We start from the raw sequence: 21,732 nt of genomic DNA on the forward strand, positions 1-21,732 counted from the left end.
AAATTTTGTTCCTAAAAATCAAGATGTCGGGTTTTTATGTTTATTATGATACCTAAATTTGACTGTATAGTACTAATGATACATACAAACTCATCACCACCAACATTAGTACATTAGTAAAGGACAGAGAACCTTTGTCATATGTCAAGTGCTATAAAACTTCCCCTGAGATGGATCTACACAAACCAAAACTCACAACTGCAGTAAGTAGATAAAAAGTATGCTCATCTAATTCAGTCTCATCTGTAATAGCTCCCTCATCAATATAAGGTTGTTTTATTTTAATTCCATTTTCTTAGTAGTAGTAAGACTTACAATTTACCCCCAGAAGGACTTCATTCTACATTAATCAGTATTTTGTAGATCAAATCATTAAATACAATTTATTCTGTGACAGAAACTACTCTCTCTCAAGGGCATTGGCTGCCATTAGTCCCAAGTTTGATGTTGTTGTTAACAACACTCATAGTACTTACCAACTTGTGGTTCATGTCTTTTCCTACTTTTTTCTATTGGGCTGTTATAAAATCTGAGTTACAAATAAATTTTGTTGCAATGCCTAGAACCATTTACATGTTACACAAAGTTCTTAAGAAAATGACTAGCTTTTTTCCCCCATGCTGCTTTGGAAAAGAAAATGACATTTAAAGAATGAATAAATAAATCATGGAGGAGACCTTAAATTATAACCTATTAGTGTTCATACCAGCACATTATAATGAAAATACATAATGAACATATGTGTCAAAGATACATGACCACATTAGAAATTAGAAAATACAAATTTAGATTACAATAAAGTATTGTTTACAATCTAAAATCTGTATTTTAAAAATTTATGAACATTAGAATCTATTTGTTTTTCTTATGTCTTTTTCAATAACATTACTTTCTAAGTCAAAACTTTTAACTTTCCAAATGAACAAAAGAATTTGAGTTCCCTTATTACTAGCTATTGAAGAATGTCATGCACTACAACAATTATTAAAAATGTAGGTGGTTGAGAGATGGCTCAGTGGTTAAGAGTACTCTACACTGCTCTTGCAGAAGACCCAGGTTCTGTTTCCAGCACCCATATTAGGCAACTTGTAACTCCAGTACCAGGGGATCCAGTGCCTCTGGCTGCAATAGGTACATACACTTAATGTGTACAAACCTTCACACAGATACACATAGTTGAAAATAAAATCAATCTTTAAAAAATTAAACCATTTAAAACTAATGTTTTAGGTTAGCATGCAAATTTCAATAGAAAAATATACATTGTCATTTATTAGGAATACTTTCAATACTCTAATTATAAAAGATGAAACATGTAGAAACAGCTTTGAGGATCCACTCATATCTGCATACCTTATTTAGCTCTTCTCTTTCCTGCTGTAAAGTTTTGATTTGTTTTTCAAAAGCCTTGATTTGCCTAAAAGCATCATCAAGCTCTCTTCTCACAGAATTAGCTTCTTCAAGTTGTTGTTGCAAATGATTCACTTCTGAAAAAAAATCTTTAATTCAGATATACAGTCTAAACAAATGAAATGTAGAATATTGATATGCATAACAAGTAACTATTCAGAAATAGTAATTTTTATTTTCCCCATCTTTTGGATTAAAATATTGATAGTTCTCTTCATTTGAGAAAATTATATAAAACAGATTAAGCATATTCTGAATAGGTTGCCAAAGACTATGCAATTGGAAAAATTCTGCCCAATATAGGATTTTTTCTAAAATCAATATTATTAAATTATTTAAACTATTATACAAAAATGAGCCTATATTTATTAAAATCATGACATAGCATTGCATAAATTATATACAGTATTTTAAAGACAGTCTATTCTAAGATGCCAGTAACTCAGACTGTTGGGTTTTCACAGGAGATAGCTGTCATTCATACTTCATGAAGAAAAGGTCTGTTTTAAGAACATTACAAGTATGTTATTGTGAAATGCTAACAACATACTTTAAAACTCAAAGCAATAAATATGTGTGTCAGTATATTCCTTTAGAACTCACCTAAAGAAAACCAGCATTTCAAATGCTGACTAAAACATAATAACCACATTCAAACTTTGTTTTCTTTTATATACTGCATATATATAGTTGAATTTTAATTTCCATTATGAAGCCCACCATACTAATCATTTAAAGATATAAGAAATAAAGTACTTGGATAGTCTAATGCTTGACTAGAAATGTATTCACTAACTCCATAAAACCAATGTTTACTTATAAGCAAGATAAGAACTTTATGATTTTGGAGAAATGTAACTATGAGTGATTTTCTCTTCATCTCATTGTAAAATTCCCTTCGTCTATTTATTTGCCCCATCTCTACAAATATATTTTCTCCTTTAGAGAACTTACACACCTTTATACAGAACTCACATCTATATCAGTAAACTGCCAGTCTTTTAATATTTTCAGTGCCCTATCAAAACAAGAGTAATAAAAGCCTTCATTATATGAGGGAAGATGATAATGAAGACACAGTATATGGGAAAAACATTTCAATGCCATTAGAGGGTCACCATGATGATCAACATATTTTGGAAATGGCAACCCGTATCTGGTAATTCTTCTCCCCATTCCGGGTTCCACGATACAATTTACCATTTACCAACACAGGCGGGATTCTTTTGTCATTGCTGGTCCATTAGCTGAGCAGCCGTTGGGGCTGGTTCTAGGTTAGTAGAAATGGAGGCAGAACACAGGATTTAGATGCCCACTGCCAGGGCAATAAATAACAGGGAGTTTAAAAAGTACACTACACAAAATAAAACTTTCACTTAGAAAACAAAATAACCTTCATGTTTCTTATGAAAGCTTTAAAAGAGGGCACAAATCTTCCTTTTTTCAACCCTGTAGACATTCAACAAATGTATATTTACTATTGATTATATAGTACCAGAAGCTAATATAGGCACTAGATACACAGTACGAAAACAAGTGTTACCCAGCCTTCTGAGAATTTAGAATGCATAAAAAAGCTGATATTAACAAAACCCTAGGAATGACAGATTTTATTTAATTGTTTCTAAGAAGGAGATCTAGCTATAAGGAAGTAACATATGAAGTCAGTCATCAGTTGGTAGGTGTCTTGTACGCACAGATCCTGCTCAGGAAGGCCCTGAGGACACCAGGGGAGGGTTCTGACACTTTTCTCTTTCAGAGTCAAGCAGGTCTTGGGGGGCTGGCATTTACCACTAGCTCTAAGGCAAAAGTATTTAAGTAGCTTGAGGTATAACTCTATTTTCAATTTTACCAACATGTCTCCAGTTCCCAATACAGTCCCTAGAACCCAGCAAATAACTTATGTATGCCAGCATACATATGAATTTACCGAGACGGTTAGAGATTGGCTACTCTAACTGTACATGAATTTACCGAGACGGTCAGAGATTGGCTACTCTAACTGTATATGAATTTACTGAGACGGTTAGAGATTGGCTACTCTAACTGTACATGAATTTACCGAGACAGTCAGAGATTGGCTACTCTAACTGTATATGAATTTACCGAGACGGTCAGAGATTGGCTACTCTAACTGTACATGAATTTACCGAGACGGTCAGAGATTGGCTACTCTAACTGTATATGAATTTACTGAGACGGTCAGAGATTGGCTACTCTAACTGTACATGAATTTACCGAGACAGTCAGAGATTGGCTACTCTAACTGTATATGAATTTACCGAGACGGTCAGAGATTGGCTACTCTAACTGTACATGAATTTACCGAGACGGTCAGAGATTGGCTACTCTAACTGTATATGAATTTACCGAGACGGTCAGAGATTGGCTACTCTAACTGTACATGAATTTACCGAGACGGTCAGAGATTGGCTACTCTAACTGTATATGAATTTACCGAGACGGTCAGAGATTGGCTACTCTAACTGTACATGAATTTACCGAGATAGTCAGAGATTGGCTACTCTAACTGTATATGAATTTACCAAGACGGTCAGAGATTGGCTAGTCTAACAGTATATGAATTTACCGAGACGGTCAAAGATTGGCTAGTCTAACAGTATATGAATTTACCGAGACGGTCAGAGATTGGGACTGGTTCAGTGGTTTCCTTAAACTAGCTGTGTAATGTTTCCATTTGTGAATTAATTAGGACAAAGTGAATTTATTTTTTTAAATGGATGAATGTTAATAGTGGAATTAAACAACTGCTGTGGTAAATAGAATAGGGATCCTTTTGAAAAAAATAAAACAATATATGATGCACAATTTCACTACAGCAGCCTGCATGTCCAACAACACATGAAGGCCAAAGCAAAATCTATTATATGAATATAATGGAATATTGCTCAGCTTTTTAAAAGTAGGAAGTAGACATTTGTAATGTAGACAGCCTACAACATGATAATAATGGGGGGAAGTTCTTCTGTATGTTGTGAGTATATTCTTACTGGTTTAATAAAACACTGATTGGCCAGTAGCTAGGCAGGAAGTATAGGCAGGGCTACCAGACTAGGAGAAAGCCGGGAAGAGGAAGGCAATGAGTGAGTCGCCAGGCAAATGCCATGTAGCTACCAGGAATATAGGACGCTGGGCATTCTCCAGTAAGCCAAAACCTTATGGAGATACACAGATTAATAGAAATGAGTTAGTAATTAAGAAAGAGAGTTAGCCAATAAGAAGCCTGAGCCGTCGGCCAAACAACTTATAATCAATATATGCCTCTGTATATTTATTTAGGACTAAATGGCTGCAGAACCTAGAAGAACAGAACATTATACTCAGTGAAGTAAGCGAAACACAAAACAATGAGTACTGTGCAGTTCTACTATATGAAGTTTCTGAAAGAGTCAAATTTATGGAAGAATGAAGTAGGGGCCTGAGTTAGTAAAAAAAAAAAAAGCTATTGTTTCACTTTGTTTCTATTTTGTGATGATAAAAAAAGACAGATAGCAATGACAAGATGTGAAAGTGTTCAATATTTCTCAATGAAGTATTAAAAGCTGTTAAAATTATAAATTTTATAGATATATTTTACCACAATTTAAAAAGTTAAATGATGAAGGGAGGGAAGGAAGGAAGGAGGAAGGAACGGAGGGACAGGTATTAGAGAAATGGAATGAAAGAATACAGGAGTGACTATTTTTACATATCCAACACATGAAACCCTGTAAGGTAAGAACAATTTCAAAACAAGAGGACTAACCCTTTGTCTTAACTGTATTTTTACTAATTTTATTCTGCTATTGGGAAATGATTTTAAAATGTGTGTAATTTAGAAGACAATGGGAGCGGAGCAAAGAAAGGAGCCTGGGAGGAGCTGGTATAACAGATTTCCCAGGATAGGACAATACTCTCCATGGGATGCATGGAGAATGAAGTTGCTAGGTGTGCCTGTACAAATACAATGAGACAGAAATCTTAGGAAAAGGGTAGAGATGGTTTCAAAGAAGAGACAGTTCACTTAATAAATGCCGATTTGGGTTTTAATGAGTCAAGTATAATTCTATAGATACTTGGGACAATCTAGTGAATAAAATGATAAACATTAACGAATTTAAATCTCCTGTTTTCAAAGAGCTTGTGCTCTTGTGGTGAGGTGAGGGAAGACAATGTGCAGACACAAATATGTTAATAAGGACATGTTATAGATAAGCAGGGGTTATGAAAAAAGGTTTCCAGCAAATGAGCAAGCATACACAGACAGAAGACAGAGGAATGGCTGACAGACAGACAAGTGAAAGGAGAGAGAATTAAAATGGAAGGAGGAGGGACTCATGTATGAAGCATAAGCACTATACAGGATCTAGAAATAACTCCACATGGGTAGAATCAGAGTATAGTAAATAAAGGGAGTAGTTACTAGAAATACAGCTGAGGAGAAACACATGCATGGTGATGAAGGACTTCTATTCAATATTGAGAAATTCTTACTTTATCCTAGAGGCAAGGAGAATCCCCTGAAAATACATGCACGCGTCTTGAAGCTGTGACATGAACAGATCCATATCTTAAGAAGGTGACTCTGGGACTTGGGAATGATAATTGATATATTTCTCATTAAGAACAAATAAAGCCTCATTCCTTATATTTAAAGATGAATAAATGATCAGTGAATAAGTAAGTAAGAAGACTATGACAAAGTGTGTTGAGACTAGCTAGAACTAGCTGGGCCTGAGGAATCAAAGTAGTGAGCTCCCAGGTTTTCTTCTCGTGTATCCCAGAATTAGACCTTAAGGAGATGGTAACCTAGAAAAGTCAACACGTATAAGGGAATACAGCCCCCAAAATGCTTGTCTTTTTAGCCAAAGGATCAAGAAAGGGCAGTTAGAGAGTCTGTCTTTTAGTGAGGGAGAAGACAGCACTCTTATACAGAATAAGAGAAAAGAACTGTGGGAAGAATTGCAAGTTACTTTCATATGTTTTAGAGAGAACAGCAGCTGGATTTAAAAAGATTGTTGTGCCATATTTTGTTTGTGTTCTGACAAATAAAGCTTGCCTAGAGATCAGAGGGTGGAGCTAGTCACTAGTTAACCATAGAGTTCGGGAAGTCTAAATAAATAAGAGACAGGAGACAGGAAGTGATAAGGTGGGATGAAGACAGGATCTAGGCCTTTTTAGTGTGAGAATTTGGAGAGGTAATATCTCTGATGGGTGCTGCTGTGCTGCTCTGATCCATCTGACGGCAGGTTTTTATTGATGAGACCAATTATGATCATATTTTAGAAGATTAAGGATTAAAACCACAGAGTCTGGAACACTAAGGGAAATTAGTTAGAAGGCGTGCACCCTGATGTGAGATAGCCAGGCAGAGCTGATAAGAGGCAAATAGGCCAACGATGGCAGGCCAGCTGCCTAACCTCCACGGAACCTTTCTGTTTTGGGGGAAAAAAAAGCAAGACGCTATTGTTTATTACATACTCCTTCTTTTAATACTTTGTTTGTAATGAAAATAGCTTATAATAAATAGACTATACTAAGAGAGAATGGCTTAAAGTGCTGGACCTATTTCAGGAAAGAAACCCCAAACCATCCCACAGATAAAGAGCTAACCAGTAATACTCTAGCTACTTTTTAGTGGCTCTGAAAATAAACACAGCTTGATATAATGAACAGTTAACAAGACAGCAGCAAGGTCAAAAGGTAGTAATAGTGTTCAAGTAACAGCTAGCAATCAATTAACATCAATAACTAAGCCAGACTCAGAGATGCATAAAAGCGGGCTTCAACTATTCCTAGCGTGTGTGGGAAAGCATGAACAGAACATGATTATCTCCCTGGTTGGTTCAGGGAGGACATGCACAGAACACATGGATCTTCTATTTGTTTCACCTTTGATAGACCCAGGTAATTAACCAGTCCCCAAAGAGTTTACATCTGTCTTTGTCCAGTTTCTGCCATTGCCTTATAAAAAACATATTAAAAATAAAAGGAAATTCAACAGCTTTTTCTTAGATATACTTCCAGACTCTTGGAAATTCATCTCACTTTTCCATAACAATACTTAATAAAGGCTGTTTCCATATTGTTTATGCACAAAACTGAACTATCTTTAATTTCCACTGGAGTGAGACAACAAATCAGATCCACTGCTCTAGATTGGTCTTTGACGACCATAAGTGTCTGACATCTGTCTTTGCATCATGTTAAGTGGGTCATGAAAGGTCCTGTCATTCTCCAAAATCAGTAACAACAGATAAATAGAACAAAAAATCTTAGAAAACTACTGTTGTATTTGACTTAAACATTATAGAAACTCCCATGACATGGTGGTGCGCACCTTTAATCCCAGCACTCAAGAGGCAGAGGCAGGCAGATCTCTGAAACCTCTGTATTCCCATGCTGAACCATGAGAGCTGAATCTGAATTTCCAACCTGAGGCTACAATGATATGCCAAAGCACACCCACAGGGGTGGTGTTTTAAAAACAAACAAATAACAACTGGTAAAGATTAAGAGGTTCCCAGAGTGTCAGTGGAGAACGAATTGGGAATTAGACTTTTGCTCCCCTGGCAATGAAGAGATGTTGGTGTGCCTATGAACCACGACAGTGACCAGTATGCAAGATATTCCTAAGGGTGTAGTAGTGGTGCTCACATCTTCACAGCAACCAACAGCTATCTGATTAGACTTAAGGCCTGCTCAACAGGAGGAAAATCATGCCTGGCTTAATAATGAATAACATAACTAGACAGAAAACCAACATGACTATAGAAAACCTCAAAAATATTCTCCACCAATAGAATCTAATAAATATTTATAAAACAAACCATCTAGAATAACAGGAATATACACATTCATCACAAGTGCCCTGGGAATATAGGTAAGGATAACCATATTTTAGGCATAAAACAAACCTCAATGTGGTGATATTTTGCTTATGATCTAATAAAGCTTGCCTGAAGTTCAGAGTGCAAAGCTAGCCAGAGCCATAGAGCCAGGCAGTGGTGTAACACAACTTTAATCCCAGCAGCCACACTAGTTAGCCATAGAGCCAGGCAGTGGTGGTACACATCTTTAATCTCAGCAGCCACATTAATTAGTCATGGAGACAGGCAGTGGTGGTACACACCTTTATCCCAGCACTAGGAAGGTGGAGATAGGAGTGATGGCCGGGTGGAGAGAGGAATGTAAGGTGGGAGAAGACAGGAACACATTGTAGTATAGGCAGTCTGAGGAGCAGTGCAGTTTGGAGATGCAATCAGAGGACACTATTACCCCCTCGATCTGAGCATTGCTAGAGGTGAGAACTCTCTAGCGGCTGGTCACTTTGCTTCTCTGGTCTTCAGTTTTAATCCCAATATCTGTCTCTGGGGTTTTTATTATTTGTGATACACCTCAACAACTCTAAAAGAGCTGGGATCATAAGGGGTATTACAAAACTGATCAGAGAAATACAGAAGTTAATTCTTCAAAAACTCAAAGTAAATTACATACTTCTCAATTTGAATCAAAATGAAAAAATTTAAAACATTTGAGGTAAAATGAAAATACAAACTGAAATTTTGTAGGGCACAGTAATGTCCGTACTAAAAAGAAATGGACAGCCCTTGATATATATGATTTGACAGTTGGTGTTTTCATATGTGCTGTTCTCTTGTCTGCAGCAACAACTCTTCTGCAAACCTAATATCTACTTCCCACTCATATACGCAATTTTCCAGACAAATTCTGAAACTAGAGTCATGTGTTAGACATCTTTCTTCTCTCTAGGCGGGTGTGCCACCTATGTATTCTCTGTGTACCTTTTCCTACTTTCTCTAAAGCCCCTTCATATGTGTGGCAATGGTGACTTACACATTTACTTTCCAAATCAAATTATGAACTTCATGAAACCAGGACTATGTTTTATTTACCTTTTCTTCAGTGTCATATAATTCATAACACATAACATCAACAAGACTCAGCAGACAGTTATGTGTGAATAAAACTATTTCTTAACATCTACTAAACTAATGATGGACCTCAGGAAGTCACCTGATACTTGTTTCCTTAGTTTTTCAATCTCTTCTTTCAGGCTTTTAATTTCTAAGTCTTTGCTTGCTGTTAGTGGACCATCAACAGTTGAATACTGCAGAGCTTGAACAGTCTGCGTTGACTCTGAAAAGAAAGAACTAAAGAATGAAAATCAGAGACTTAAATTTTTTAAAATATCAACATTTCTATACACAATTGTTTTAATAGTTCCATTATTCAGAACATTTACTCATTGAAAAAGCTTAAGAACACCTTAAAGTATACAGTTACATTGAATCTGTTTACAGTTTGTAAGTAAGATATCCAAATATATACTTTAATGACTCAACTTTTTAACATGAGATTTGAGGTTTGAAGTACTATTGACCAACTAAGACAAAGAATTAACTATTCAGACTTTTATGATTCTCTCCTAGCAGAGACCATCATCTTGACAGAAAAAAAAATCACATATTATATGACATATGACTAAGTAAGACATGAAGAAAGGTTTAGATGTACTTTTACATAGTGTGTAGATATGGAGACCATCTGGATTTTATACAGGAAATTAAAGGATTGGCTACATGTGATTTGGCTTTTCAATTTACTTAAAACATTTAATAGAAATACAGATCAATTTATCTTAAAGTTGTATACAGAAGATGAAATGTATTAAGCAATATGAACACTATAATAAGGCTTGTTTCCCAGGTACTAGAAAAAGACAAAGAACAATTTATATCAGAAATGAAACCACCCTTTGTCCTAAAAACAGCTTTTCTGCTATTGATGAAAGAGATCTTAGTGAATTAGCACAAATCACACACATAGATAAAATACATCACCATGCTTACATACATGGTCATCAATAAGCATTTCTTAACCCAAATGAAAAGTATAAAAAATACTACATCATACATCTGATCATAACCTCAGTATCTAAAAAGTATTTTATTCAGTATTAACATCAATCCTATTGTGTTTATTTGGAAAAGGACATCCATTGTTTTAGTTTATTTAAAAGACACTTAAATTTGGGACTTGAAGACAGCTTAGTTAGCAAACTTTGCTTTGTCCAAATACTATCTACAACTCATGCATAACAACATTCTCTTAGAAAAATTAAAGAATTCAGACATCAAAACTAGGGTATAGAAAGCTCTCATTTGTAATGAAATGGAACAGGCGTGGCTATTGCTCTATTGTTTCCTTTGTAACAAGTGAAAATAAAATAAATGAATTTGAAATATAAAACTAAGCTCTTAAAAAATCTAATTTGCAAACCATTATGGAAGTGCAAAATCAAATACTGAGTAAAATGAACCACAGAGGAGGAAGTCATCCACAGAGGAGGAAGTCATTCCAGGATGAAAGGCTGTCTCAATGGCTCTAACCTGGGGCTTTGTTCTGGTAGAAGCCTGACCTAAACTGCGGAATATTTTTATTATCTGTTTGTTTTTGAGGAGTGTTATAGGTGTTAGTACACATGCCATTGCACTCATGTAGAGAACAGAGACCAGTCTTCAACAGTCAGTTCTCTCCTTCCACCATGAGTTCCAAGGATTACACTTTACTCATTAGGCTTGTCATGGGTGCCCTTTCCCACTAGGCCAGCTTACCAGCCCCTAAAATTGAGGGCTGTCAGGTTGAATAAACCCACCAAGTTAGAAACTTCTAGAGAATGTGGGGGAAGGGGACTTGCACACTGTTTAGGGAAGGCATTCTTGTCCTACTAGTAAGTATATCTGTTGTATTTGCATCAAGTCAGGGACAGTCTCCTCACCAAAGTATTTCATTACTACTTCCAGATTTGGAAGGAGTGAGACGAGGAGGCTGAAAAATGGAACAAATCCCCCCTAGTGATGAGTAAAGGAGAAAAACACCCTACTAGGCTCTATCTAATCCTCCCTTCCCTTCTGACATTAGAAATGGATTGAGTTAATATCTAGTCTTGTTTGGGCTCAATTACTGATTGGATGAAGAGTGGGAAAACATGTTCTGGGGCAAAAGTAGTATTAACTCAGTTGTTTTTATTTTCACTCATATTAGTCACACAATTTAAGTTAAAAGGCATTTGGAACAGCAGGAGAACATGACCAATAACCAAAGAGAAAAAAGGTGGCAGCACACTCACAGACGACTCAGATGTAGAAATCAACAGGCACTTTAAACGAGGAACAAAACACAAGCACAAGAGAGGAGCACAGGAAACAACGGCATCCTACAGAAATACAGCAAAGCCTCCGAACCAAAGCAGAGAAAGAGAGTGCAAGAGAAATATCATCATTGCTCAGAGAGAGAGAAAGGAGGGTGTAAAAGAACTATGTGACATTGATTGCGGGGTTCTGAGAAACCGAGTAGACTAGGGAAATATCAAACCCACTGCAGAAAAGAAGTGAAAAAGTAATGTTAACGTGCATTTTAAAATCATCACAGTGTATGATGGTAACAACGTGTAAAGACCGATCACGTATGATATGAAAAGTCACTGAAGTGTCACGTCAGGGTGAGAAGGGTACTGTTTTCATGACAGCTCCACTCTCCCAACCCCAGGGGTATTCTATTCCATATATTTGCATGTACATATCTATACCTATAGAAATACACATCATGGCTCTGTTTACTAGTGTGTAATGTTTACATAAATGGCATTATACCCTTTTTGCATATATTTCTACAACTACATTTTTTTTACCATTTACAAAAAGAAGAAAAGCCCTGATAATGCAGCTCAAAACACTATGAGTTCCATTCAAATGAGGAAAATACTAAAATACTTACCTTGAAGTTTTCTAGAGAGCTCAAGCTTTTCCTGTTCCAGCCGCTTAATTCTTCTTTCATAAGCTTCAGTTGCTAAATTATTATCTAGAGTCCGCTGGACATTTACATCAAGATCCAGAGAGGTGGGCCCTGCTGTCACTCTCAAACAGCTCCGGTCAGAAAGAACACTGAATGGAAAAAAAAAAGTTGGCTCATATTGCAATAAAGTTTGAAGAAAAACAAAGAATTTAAAAATTCTTCATATAAGACACAGATTTGAATATCTATAGTAAAACATCTAAGATACCACAGAATGACTATAATTTTTTCTGCAAAATTACTATAAGCTATTTGTAGAAATATTTGATATGAAAACTTCTATCACCAAATTGTCTTTCAATTTAAAATTCCATAAATTATAAAACAAAGTTACTGAAGGGTTATTAGTAGTTTAAAACAATTTGACAAGTTCACTGAAACAGTAATCAAAACCATCTGCATGTGTTCATTAATAGAATTTGAAATTCAAAACTTTAAAGTTAGGTGCTTTTCTGGATACACATTAAAGATATTTGAGATGATGGCATTCATCAGTGAATCCATAGACAAAGAACTATAGCAACTAATGATAGCGAGAGAGAGAGAGAGAGAGAGAGAGAGAGAGAGAGAGAGAGAGAGAGAGAGAGAGAGAGAGAGAGAATTAGTCTTCCTGAGACATGAACTACGTAGTTGTTTATATAAAACCAGGTAGTCAGCCCTGAAAGCATGTACACACAAGCAACACTGAATGTTCTCAGAAACGTGTGTGTGTGTGTGTGTGTGTGTGTGTGTGTGTGTGTGTGTGTGTGTGTGTAAAATAATAATCAAAGAAAAACAGGTCATCAATTTGAAAGGGAGTGGGGAGGTGAACATGAGAAGAGTTGGAGGGAGGGAACACAGGAGGGACTGGAAGGAAAGGGGACAGCATAATGATGCAATTGTATTTTAATTAAAAAGTTTAGGTAGACAAAACTCTTTGCCAATTGTTTAAATTCTAGCAACAGGGATAGAAATAAAAGTATGCAAAAATCCAATATATTAAAAAGTGTTAATTGTTAAAGAAAAAATATTAAGTAGGAAAGAGAGAAAAGAAGTCTTGAGAGAGAGAAAGAGAAGATAGAAATTTAGACATCAAGAAAGCTAAGGAAAGGTACCAGGCAAGGTAGTGTCAGGAGGAAAACCGATGCAGGAACAGAAGCCTTAACATCCAAAGACAAGGCTCTTGGGCCTTAAGGACATGACATAAAACATGGCGAACAACTGGAAGAGCAGGAATAGAAGATGACTGAGACAGCTGTACAGGGTCTTACAGGAACCTTGGTTTATTCTCAGTATACAAAGAAACAGGATTGGGAATAAAGGGAAATGGCCATGAACGGGGACAAAAGGCAGGTTTATCTCATCTGACAGGGCAATTTGGTAGATGTAGGAAATGTAAGGAGCTATGGACATATTGCACAGACAGTTCAGACAGGTTTTAAGTAGAAGGCAAGGAGGTCTTATGCCATAGGGAATGTGTGGGGGAAGTTCCATGGCTGAGCCCTAGAACACTTTGATACTCAGAAACTGGGGAGAGGATGAAACTGAGAAATGGACACAAAGTTAAATGTTTTCCTATGGAGCAGTGGCAAAGGTGAAAAAGGCAACTAAGACTAGGACTAGAAGTACTCAATATACCTGTTTACACAGGAGCCAACAGTGGTGCTGGCGAAAGCAGTTTGCATGAAGTGACTGGGGTACAAATCTGAAATGGGTGCAATCAAGAAAGACTAGTATTGAAAATGAACAGTTAAGCCAGGCAGTGGTGGCGCACACCTTTAATCCCAGCACCTGGGAGGCAGAGGCAGGCGGATCTCTGTGAGTTCAAGACCAGCATGGTCTACAAGAGCTAGTTCCAGGACAGCCTCCAAAGCCACAGAGAAACCTTGTCTTGAAAAACCAAACATAAATAAATAAATATAAATAAATAAATAAATAAGGACAGTTAAGAGAAGTAATTTTGTTATAGACCAAGGAAATAATTGATACCAGGTACTAGATCCAGAAAGGCTTTATACTTTAAGATGGAAGAAATAACTCCATGTCTGGTAAGATGGTTAGCAGGATGTAACGATGGGGATGGGTGGCACTTAAAGGAGAAAACTTTGACTTAAAAGTGAACAATACATTAAGCCAAGCAGGAAGGAATGGAAGGAATCGGCCCGAGCCAGGCTTCTTCACAGTCTATCCTTGAGAAGAAGAGCGTGTGAGTCTGGGAACAGATAGAAAGCAGTGGCAGGGACTTGCAGCTGCTGTCAATTATCAGGGATGGAAGAAGCAAGATCATCTGCTGAGAATGAGGGTGACCAAGATTTGCAAGAATGAAGTATGGTACATATAGGGCAGAACAAACCAATTCGATCCACGTGTTTTCACACAGAATACGGTACTCAAAGCTGGTGAATCTCAATGTAAAGTCAGTCTGGTTGTTAAGAACCATCTGTCTGCTCCAGCCATTTTGAATTGCTTAGATTTTAAATGAACGACATTCACTCAACTAAGAAAGTCCAGCAGCTGAGAGATAGTTAAAGGGACCTCCATGGCACACAGGAAGTGATTACTATAATTCTTATGGGACATTGAAGGGAGGGGTCAGAGGACAGAGATGGAGTGAAGAGTAAAGAGGGGCATGAACAATGCATTGGAAATTTTGGTGCTTGACATATACAGAATATTCCTTAAGTGCCTTGGTGCTGGTTCCTGCCCTATCCCAATGGGTACGACTCGGGCTACTTGTCCTCATCATTTCCTTCCAAATAGTTGGTTCTTGGGTAGTTTATTCTTTTTATAATAGGCTTATCCTTCATTTTTCATATTTAAATCCAGCTCCACACTATAACCATGTATATATAACATTTCAAGCTTTACTTTACTTTTTTTTATAAATTACCCAACTTATCTTGATTTTTGAAACTTACCAGCTACTAGTATAGGTAAAACCAACAAATGGTAGATGATGGCCAGAAAATGCAGCATGTGTTGGTGGAGGCATTGTTTCCTAAAAGAAAATAAAAAGAATACCAATCTGGCAATAAATCTATATTTATGATCCATAGGTTGGACTATAAATCTTAACTGTCAATGGGGATATGCAACAATTCAGTTTAGAGATAGTGGTAAATTTGGTAGAGACTATAGGTACTGCCACTACAAAACTCAAACAAATAAAGGTTAAAAGCCTAACAAAGACTGAAATTAGTCATTATTTGTGTGTTCTGTATCTGAAAATTTGTCTAGCTTTTTTTTCCTACAGAGGCAAGGCCTCACTACATAGCCCACACTGGCCTAAAACGTACAATCTTCCTATATCTGCCTTCCAAGTGCTGAAATTATAGGCATGTTTCATCACACACAGTTTAAAAGCATAATTTATTTGCAAGTGGACAAACAATATCCTCGGGGTTTATGTGGTTACTGAAGATGTGTGTAGAGGATGTGCACTGCCCTTTGCTACTCCAGCTAAGACCGAACATGGAATGCTCCTCTTTTCTCATCTGGAGGCAGATGTCCTCGGCAGATGTCTATAAACATTTCTGTGCCTTTTTGACAGTATGTCTGTGTAAAATGGCTCCCAGAAGTTCTGACTGATAATTGCTCTTATTTTATTTTTCTTAAAATTTAAAAATAGGGTCTTGCTGTATAGCCCAAGGTAGACATGAGCTCATGATCCTTTCCCATTAGACTCCCTACCAGACTGATAGGTGCTAGGATTAGAGGTGTGTGATACCACATCTGGCTGCCATCTAATGTTGCAACATAAAAGAAAGTAATCATGTGCCTTTACAGAGAAAACAACATGTATTAGATAAACTCTGTTTTAGGAATAAGTTATAGTACTATTAGACATGAGTTCAGTGTTAATGAATCAATGGTATATATTATTATATAAAGTACCCTTAAATAGAAGTACATATAAAAGGTTTTTATATTCAAAGTAATTGAAAATATGACCAGAGGTTAACCTTATGTTTCTTTAATTTTTGGATATTATAATATAATTACAACATTTTTCCCTTCCCTTTCCTCCCTCCAACAGCTCCTATATACCCCTCCCTGATCTCCTTCAAATTCATTAACTTTTTATTCCTACAAAGCAATTGTCAATGTCAACTAACTTGGTTTTCACCATAACTTTATAAAATACAACTACTGTGAATAATTAAAATCAACTGTATATTCACTTAACTTGGAATGACTCAGAATTTCTGTCAACAGTGAATATAATTTAAAAACTGGTAAGGAAAATCCTTCTAATTCCCTCTTGTGAAGTTTAAATAATCTAACAGCTCACATTTATCTTGAACATAGTATTTTGTGGTGATATTTTGTTTATGATCTAACAAATAAAGCGTGCCTGAAGATCAGAGTGTAAAGCAAGCCACACTAGTCAGCCATAGAGGTCAGGCATTGGTGGCGCACACCTTTGGTGCACTTGGGAGACAGAGGTAGGCAGATCTCTGTTAGTTCAGGGCCACCCTGTGCTACAGGAAATTTTGATCCAGTCTAAAAGAGAAACAGCTCACACTCAGCACTTGGAGTGATAAGCCTTTAATCCCAGCACTGAAGAGGTAGAGACAGGAAGGAATATGGCTGGGTAGAGAGAGGAATATAAGATGGGAGGAGACAGGAGCTCATGGCAGTCTGAGGCAGCAGGCTGAGGATTCAGTCTGAGGTTCTGTAGAGAGAGTATTCAGTCTGAGGATTCGTGGAGACAGGATCGCACCTTTCATCTGAGATAGAGGTAAGAGCAAGTGGCTGGCTGCTTTGCTTCTCTGATCTTTCAGCTTTCCTCCCCTAATATCTGACTTTGGATTTTTTATTATTAATATCGATTAGAGTTCAATACTTACATAACAGTAAAAAGTGATATAAAATTAATATAAAATTTAGTATTGAACTAAAACCAAAGATGTAAAATTACTAAATAAATTAACAGCTTAAAATAAGACTAGAAAAAACCCCCAAGAGTTTAGGTTCTGATTTTCTTAAATTTGAATCTATATAATCTAGAGACTAAGAGCAAAGTCAATACAATATGCTGGCCTTGTTACAGTCCATGAGCTGAGAGGAGGGAACTATTTCACTCAGGCAGAGACTACCCCAGGTAAGGAAGACTATAGACTGACTTTCCACATTCATTTCCTGCCCAGCTGACTATTTTAGTGGCAACAATATGGGTTTTGGGTTTGAGCCTCCCAAATAAAGTTTGCCCATCTGGCAGCAAGGCATCAGCTTTTTGTTCCATGTAGTAAGCACAATGGAACAGGTGATGGGGTGAGAGGTAGGAGGTGTGGTATGTATGGGTTCAAATAAAGTTCAGTAGTTTTTCATGAATGAATACTTCTTTATTTCCTTTTGGCTATAGTAAGCCCTGAAATGTTTTGCCATGTGTTTCCAGTTTCATGGTTTTTTTTGGGGGGGGGCTGTCATGAAATACACTTTTTAGAGCATCTAAAGTTGTCTTCCTAGGAAACTTACTGACACAACTATCTAAGGAACGGGTCACTGAATTTTGCTTTTGGCCATGGGTGACTGTAATGAATTCAGTTAAGTCTCTTAATTTTTTTTGATATACGACAGAATAAGCACTGGAAGTCATTAACTACTGTGTAACTGATAAGAGAAAAATAGTCCTGACACAAAACTAATAAATAAAAATGGTACTTTATAACCATTCTTAAAAGGACCAGAAGGACAGAACATCTTCATGTCATACTTACAGAATTTTTTAAACAGTCATCATCCACATCAAAATTCGATGTATCTGTTGGGCTACTAACTTCTGGAATATAAGGTGCTTCACAATTTCGAATATTATCCCAATCAATTCCACTGAAAAATGGATGTTTCTTAAAGTCTTCTATTCCATTTTGGCCAAGTCGATGTTCTCTGCTACAAATGAGTCTTCGAATAAGATCCTTAGCATTTTCAGACACATCAGTCACTTGGGGTGGAAATTGAAACCTTTCCTACACAGACAACAATATAAGGTGTAAATACAAATCCCCAGTGCTCTTACAACATGGTGGTAAACTTGTTTAAAGCACATCTCCTTTTGAAAAACATCTAGTGTTTGATGGCACAAATCATTGATACTGTGGGGAGACACAGGGATAATGAGAAATAAATCCTTTTCCTAAAAAAAATTTTGATTCTCTAAGTGACTTCATTATGGATGAACTTCAAAAAGCAGTCAGATGCTATAGGATCTTAAGTTGATGTTAAAGTGAGATGGATCTGACTAAAAGTAGCAGAATTTAAACTCAATAGTTCAAAAGAAAGTAGATTATTGATATTGTTCAGGTACAATATAAAATATCAGTTAATCATTAAACACTTAAAAATGTAACATGTATTTGGTACTACTCAAAGTGATTTACTTATTTAGCCATTTAATCCTCACAATAATCACACTTGGTAGGAACTACTATGATGATGGTCTTGTAGAAGAGGAAACTAAGGTACAGAGTCATTTTTTTCTCAGTGCCGTACAACTAATAAGAAGAGTCTTGACTGGAACTCTCTCCAGACCGGTGTAGTTAAGCAGCATGCTACACTGAAGCTACTTCTTTCAACCTTCAATGTCTTCCTTCATTCAGTTCTTCATAACTACCTACTGCTCCAGTTATGCATCTCAGTAGAAGACATAGTCTATAAAACTGATTGTATATATATATATATACACACACATATTATATATATAATATATATATTATAACACCAGAACCAATTAAAAAGTACAGATAATCCTATTCTTCTGTGGACATTCAGATTCATTGAGGACTTTTCCAACTGTTGAGAATCTTCTGTAACTGGACAGTTTATTCAATTCTGCACTATTTTGCACTAGGTGATCTCGAACTGGAGTTTTGTGATTGAGTTCCTGCATGTAGCTGGAGTGCAGCCAGTGTGTTGTAATCATTAACATGGGATGGATATTATATATACATATCTTTGGTCTAAATATTTCTATCAGGTAGACTTCTAGACCCGAACCTGCTCCATCCAAAGCTCAAACCATCATCTTAAGGCTCAAGATGGGTATCGGTTAACTTTGTGACAGGAAGTTACAATTTGTATCCCTGACAATGGAACCTGAGGAGCTCCCAAATTGCTGCATTAGAGTACAGAACACAACTTTTCATTTGTCTTTGCCAGTTTGACAGAAGAAAACTGCAGCTGTCATGTGTGGGTCCATGCATGGGTGTGTGTGCACGAGTGCTGAGCTGTTCGTGTGAATGAAGGTCAGGGACAACCTCGTGGGGTGAGTTCTCTCCTTCTATCTTTCCATGCATTTCAGGGACTGAATTCAGGTCAACAGGCTTGCACAGCAAGCACCTTAGCCACGAATCATCTTGCTGGCTCCAAAGAATCTCAATTTTATCTTTATTCACACTTCATTACTAATTTCTAATAATATTGATAATTTTATATGTATGCTTGTCATGATTGTTCATATTATATAGTAAAAATTAATGAAACTAACTACTTTTGAACTTTGTTACTCAACTATAGAGACCAATGTTTCTATTTAGGAGCACTTCTAAACAAAATATGTGAAAAAGTTAATTATTTCACAGATTGCCATTACTAACAATGTTCCCCTACTAAGCAAAAGAATATTTTCTCTTTACTATCATGAGACTTTAACTTACTCTATGCATTTACTGTGAAAACTATAAAAGAGTGAATATACTAACTTTGTGATTCATGATTTTTCCGTATGTCTCCACCAGAGACTCAGCATAGAATGGCGTCTCTCCATAAAGCATCTCATACATACAGACCCCCAAAGACCACCAGTCACACTCAGGTCCATAGCGGCCTTTCCCATCTTCCATAGCTTGAAGGATTTCAGGAGAAATATAGTCTGGAGTTCCAACTGCCACTGAGGACTGGACCTGAAGAATTGCATGTTCTTATTAATATACTATATTAGAAAGATAATTTTAAATTAAAGTTACTTGAGATATACAGTAGAGAGTAAGATTTTTGTTATCTGAATTTAGTCTCCTAGTTTACAGAATAAGACAGTTTTCATTACTCATAACCTTATAGAACCTTTACTATAGCTGAATGCATTTAAGGGAACAACATAATTTTAGTCATTACAGTCATTAACAATAAAACGAATATTTTAGTTACAACATTATTATTGTTTAATTTTGGTTTGGCTTGGTTATTAGAGACAAGGTCTTACTATATATTTGAGGCTGGTCTCAAACTCACAATCCTCCTGCCTCAACATCCCAAGTACTAGGATTATATTATACTACTGTATTCGCTTTCTTACTGTTTCTAATATTTATCTGTGCATTCATTATATATACTTATATATGTATAATGGAGCTGAAAAATTGTAATTAGATATGAAGAGAACAACTCATTCAGATTAATACTGATGATAATTTTAAATTTCTATAAAGAAACCTAAGAAAACTAAAAGTTGATTTTCATACATTAAGTTCTTGGTTGCACTGGACGCGATAGTACACACCTTAAATACTAACACTGAGATGGATCTCTGTGAGTTTGTGACCACAGGACTCAGGATATCAGGACTCAGACTAACCAAAGAGACCATATAATGAGACCTTGTCTCAAAAAAAGGCAAACAAATAAACAAAAAAAAACTTATTTGGAAACATTATAGAACGGAAGTATAAAACCAAAATTCTTAATTTTCAGAAGTTGAAAATATAATTACACCAGGCTAGACAGATGAAAATAATAAATGCTCATTTTATTTTTAGTATCTGGAAGAAGTAGCTGCACTATTTTTTCTGATAGTGCCTAGGCTCAGTCATCCACACCCTAGAGAACACTTGCTGCTTTCTTGTTTGGCCGCAGCCATCCCACCAGGCCGGAGACGCTATTGTGGTGGGATCACAGGCTTTCTGACTTATTTCTCTAATGACAGGTTCTATGGAGCAGCTTTTCACATGCTTACTCCTCATTTGTAAATCTTCGTTGGGACAATTCTCTCACTCTTCACTGGCGCTGTTTTTCTGTTGTTGAGCTTGGGTGCAAAAGCTCCTGCAGAAACTACCCCTTACACTGAGCCTTCCACAGAGTGACTGACTGGTTGAGACTTCTACACCTGTGGGGCCGTTAGAGCGCTGCAGGCCAGAACCTAATTATAACCTGTGGCCGTTCTTTACATCTTCTTAGCACATAATCAGACAAGCGACTGGAAGACACTGTTTAGTTCTGTGTGCCGTCTTTCATTCTGCCCACTGGGCCATTTGATGCACAGTGTTTGAGGAGGATAGAATATATCATTATGGGTATGGGGAGGGGTTGTGATTCTGTGTTATTCTCAAGAAGTCTGCCAAATACAGTCATAAATATTGTTCCTTATGTTTTCTAAGAGGTTTTTTAGTTTTCACATAGTTCTTGACCTCTTTTGAATTGATTTCTACATGTGGTATAAAGTAAAATAAGCTAACTGTTTTGATTGGGAAT

The 21,732-nt window shown here is 36.5% G+C and overlaps 1 protein-coding gene across 1 annotated transcript in view; it reads right to left on the reverse strand.

The window, feature by feature from the left end:
• Cdc42bpa (CDC42 binding protein kinase alpha) overlaps window positions 1-21,732 on the reverse strand; it is a 176,399-nt gene that overhangs the window by 75,646 nt on the left and 79,021 nt on the right. The window contains 6 exon segments of the mRNA XM_040737372.1: window positions 1,354-1,487; window positions 9,448-9,570; window positions 12,211-12,377; window positions 15,186-15,265; window positions 17,988-18,236; window positions 19,968-20,168. Of these exon segments, the coding sequence (XP_040593306.1) occupies window positions 1,354-1,487; window positions 9,448-9,570; window positions 12,211-12,377; window positions 15,186-15,265; window positions 17,988-18,236; window positions 19,968-20,168 (954 nt within the window).

The sequence above is a fragment of the Mesocricetus auratus genome, unplaced genomic scaffold (genome assembly GCF_017639785.1).
Source record: "Mesocricetus auratus isolate SY011 unplaced genomic scaffold, BCM_Maur_2.0 Super-Scaffold_100676, whole genome shotgun sequence".
Lineage (NCBI taxonomy): Eukaryota > Metazoa > Chordata > Mammalia > Rodentia > Cricetidae > Mesocricetus > Mesocricetus auratus.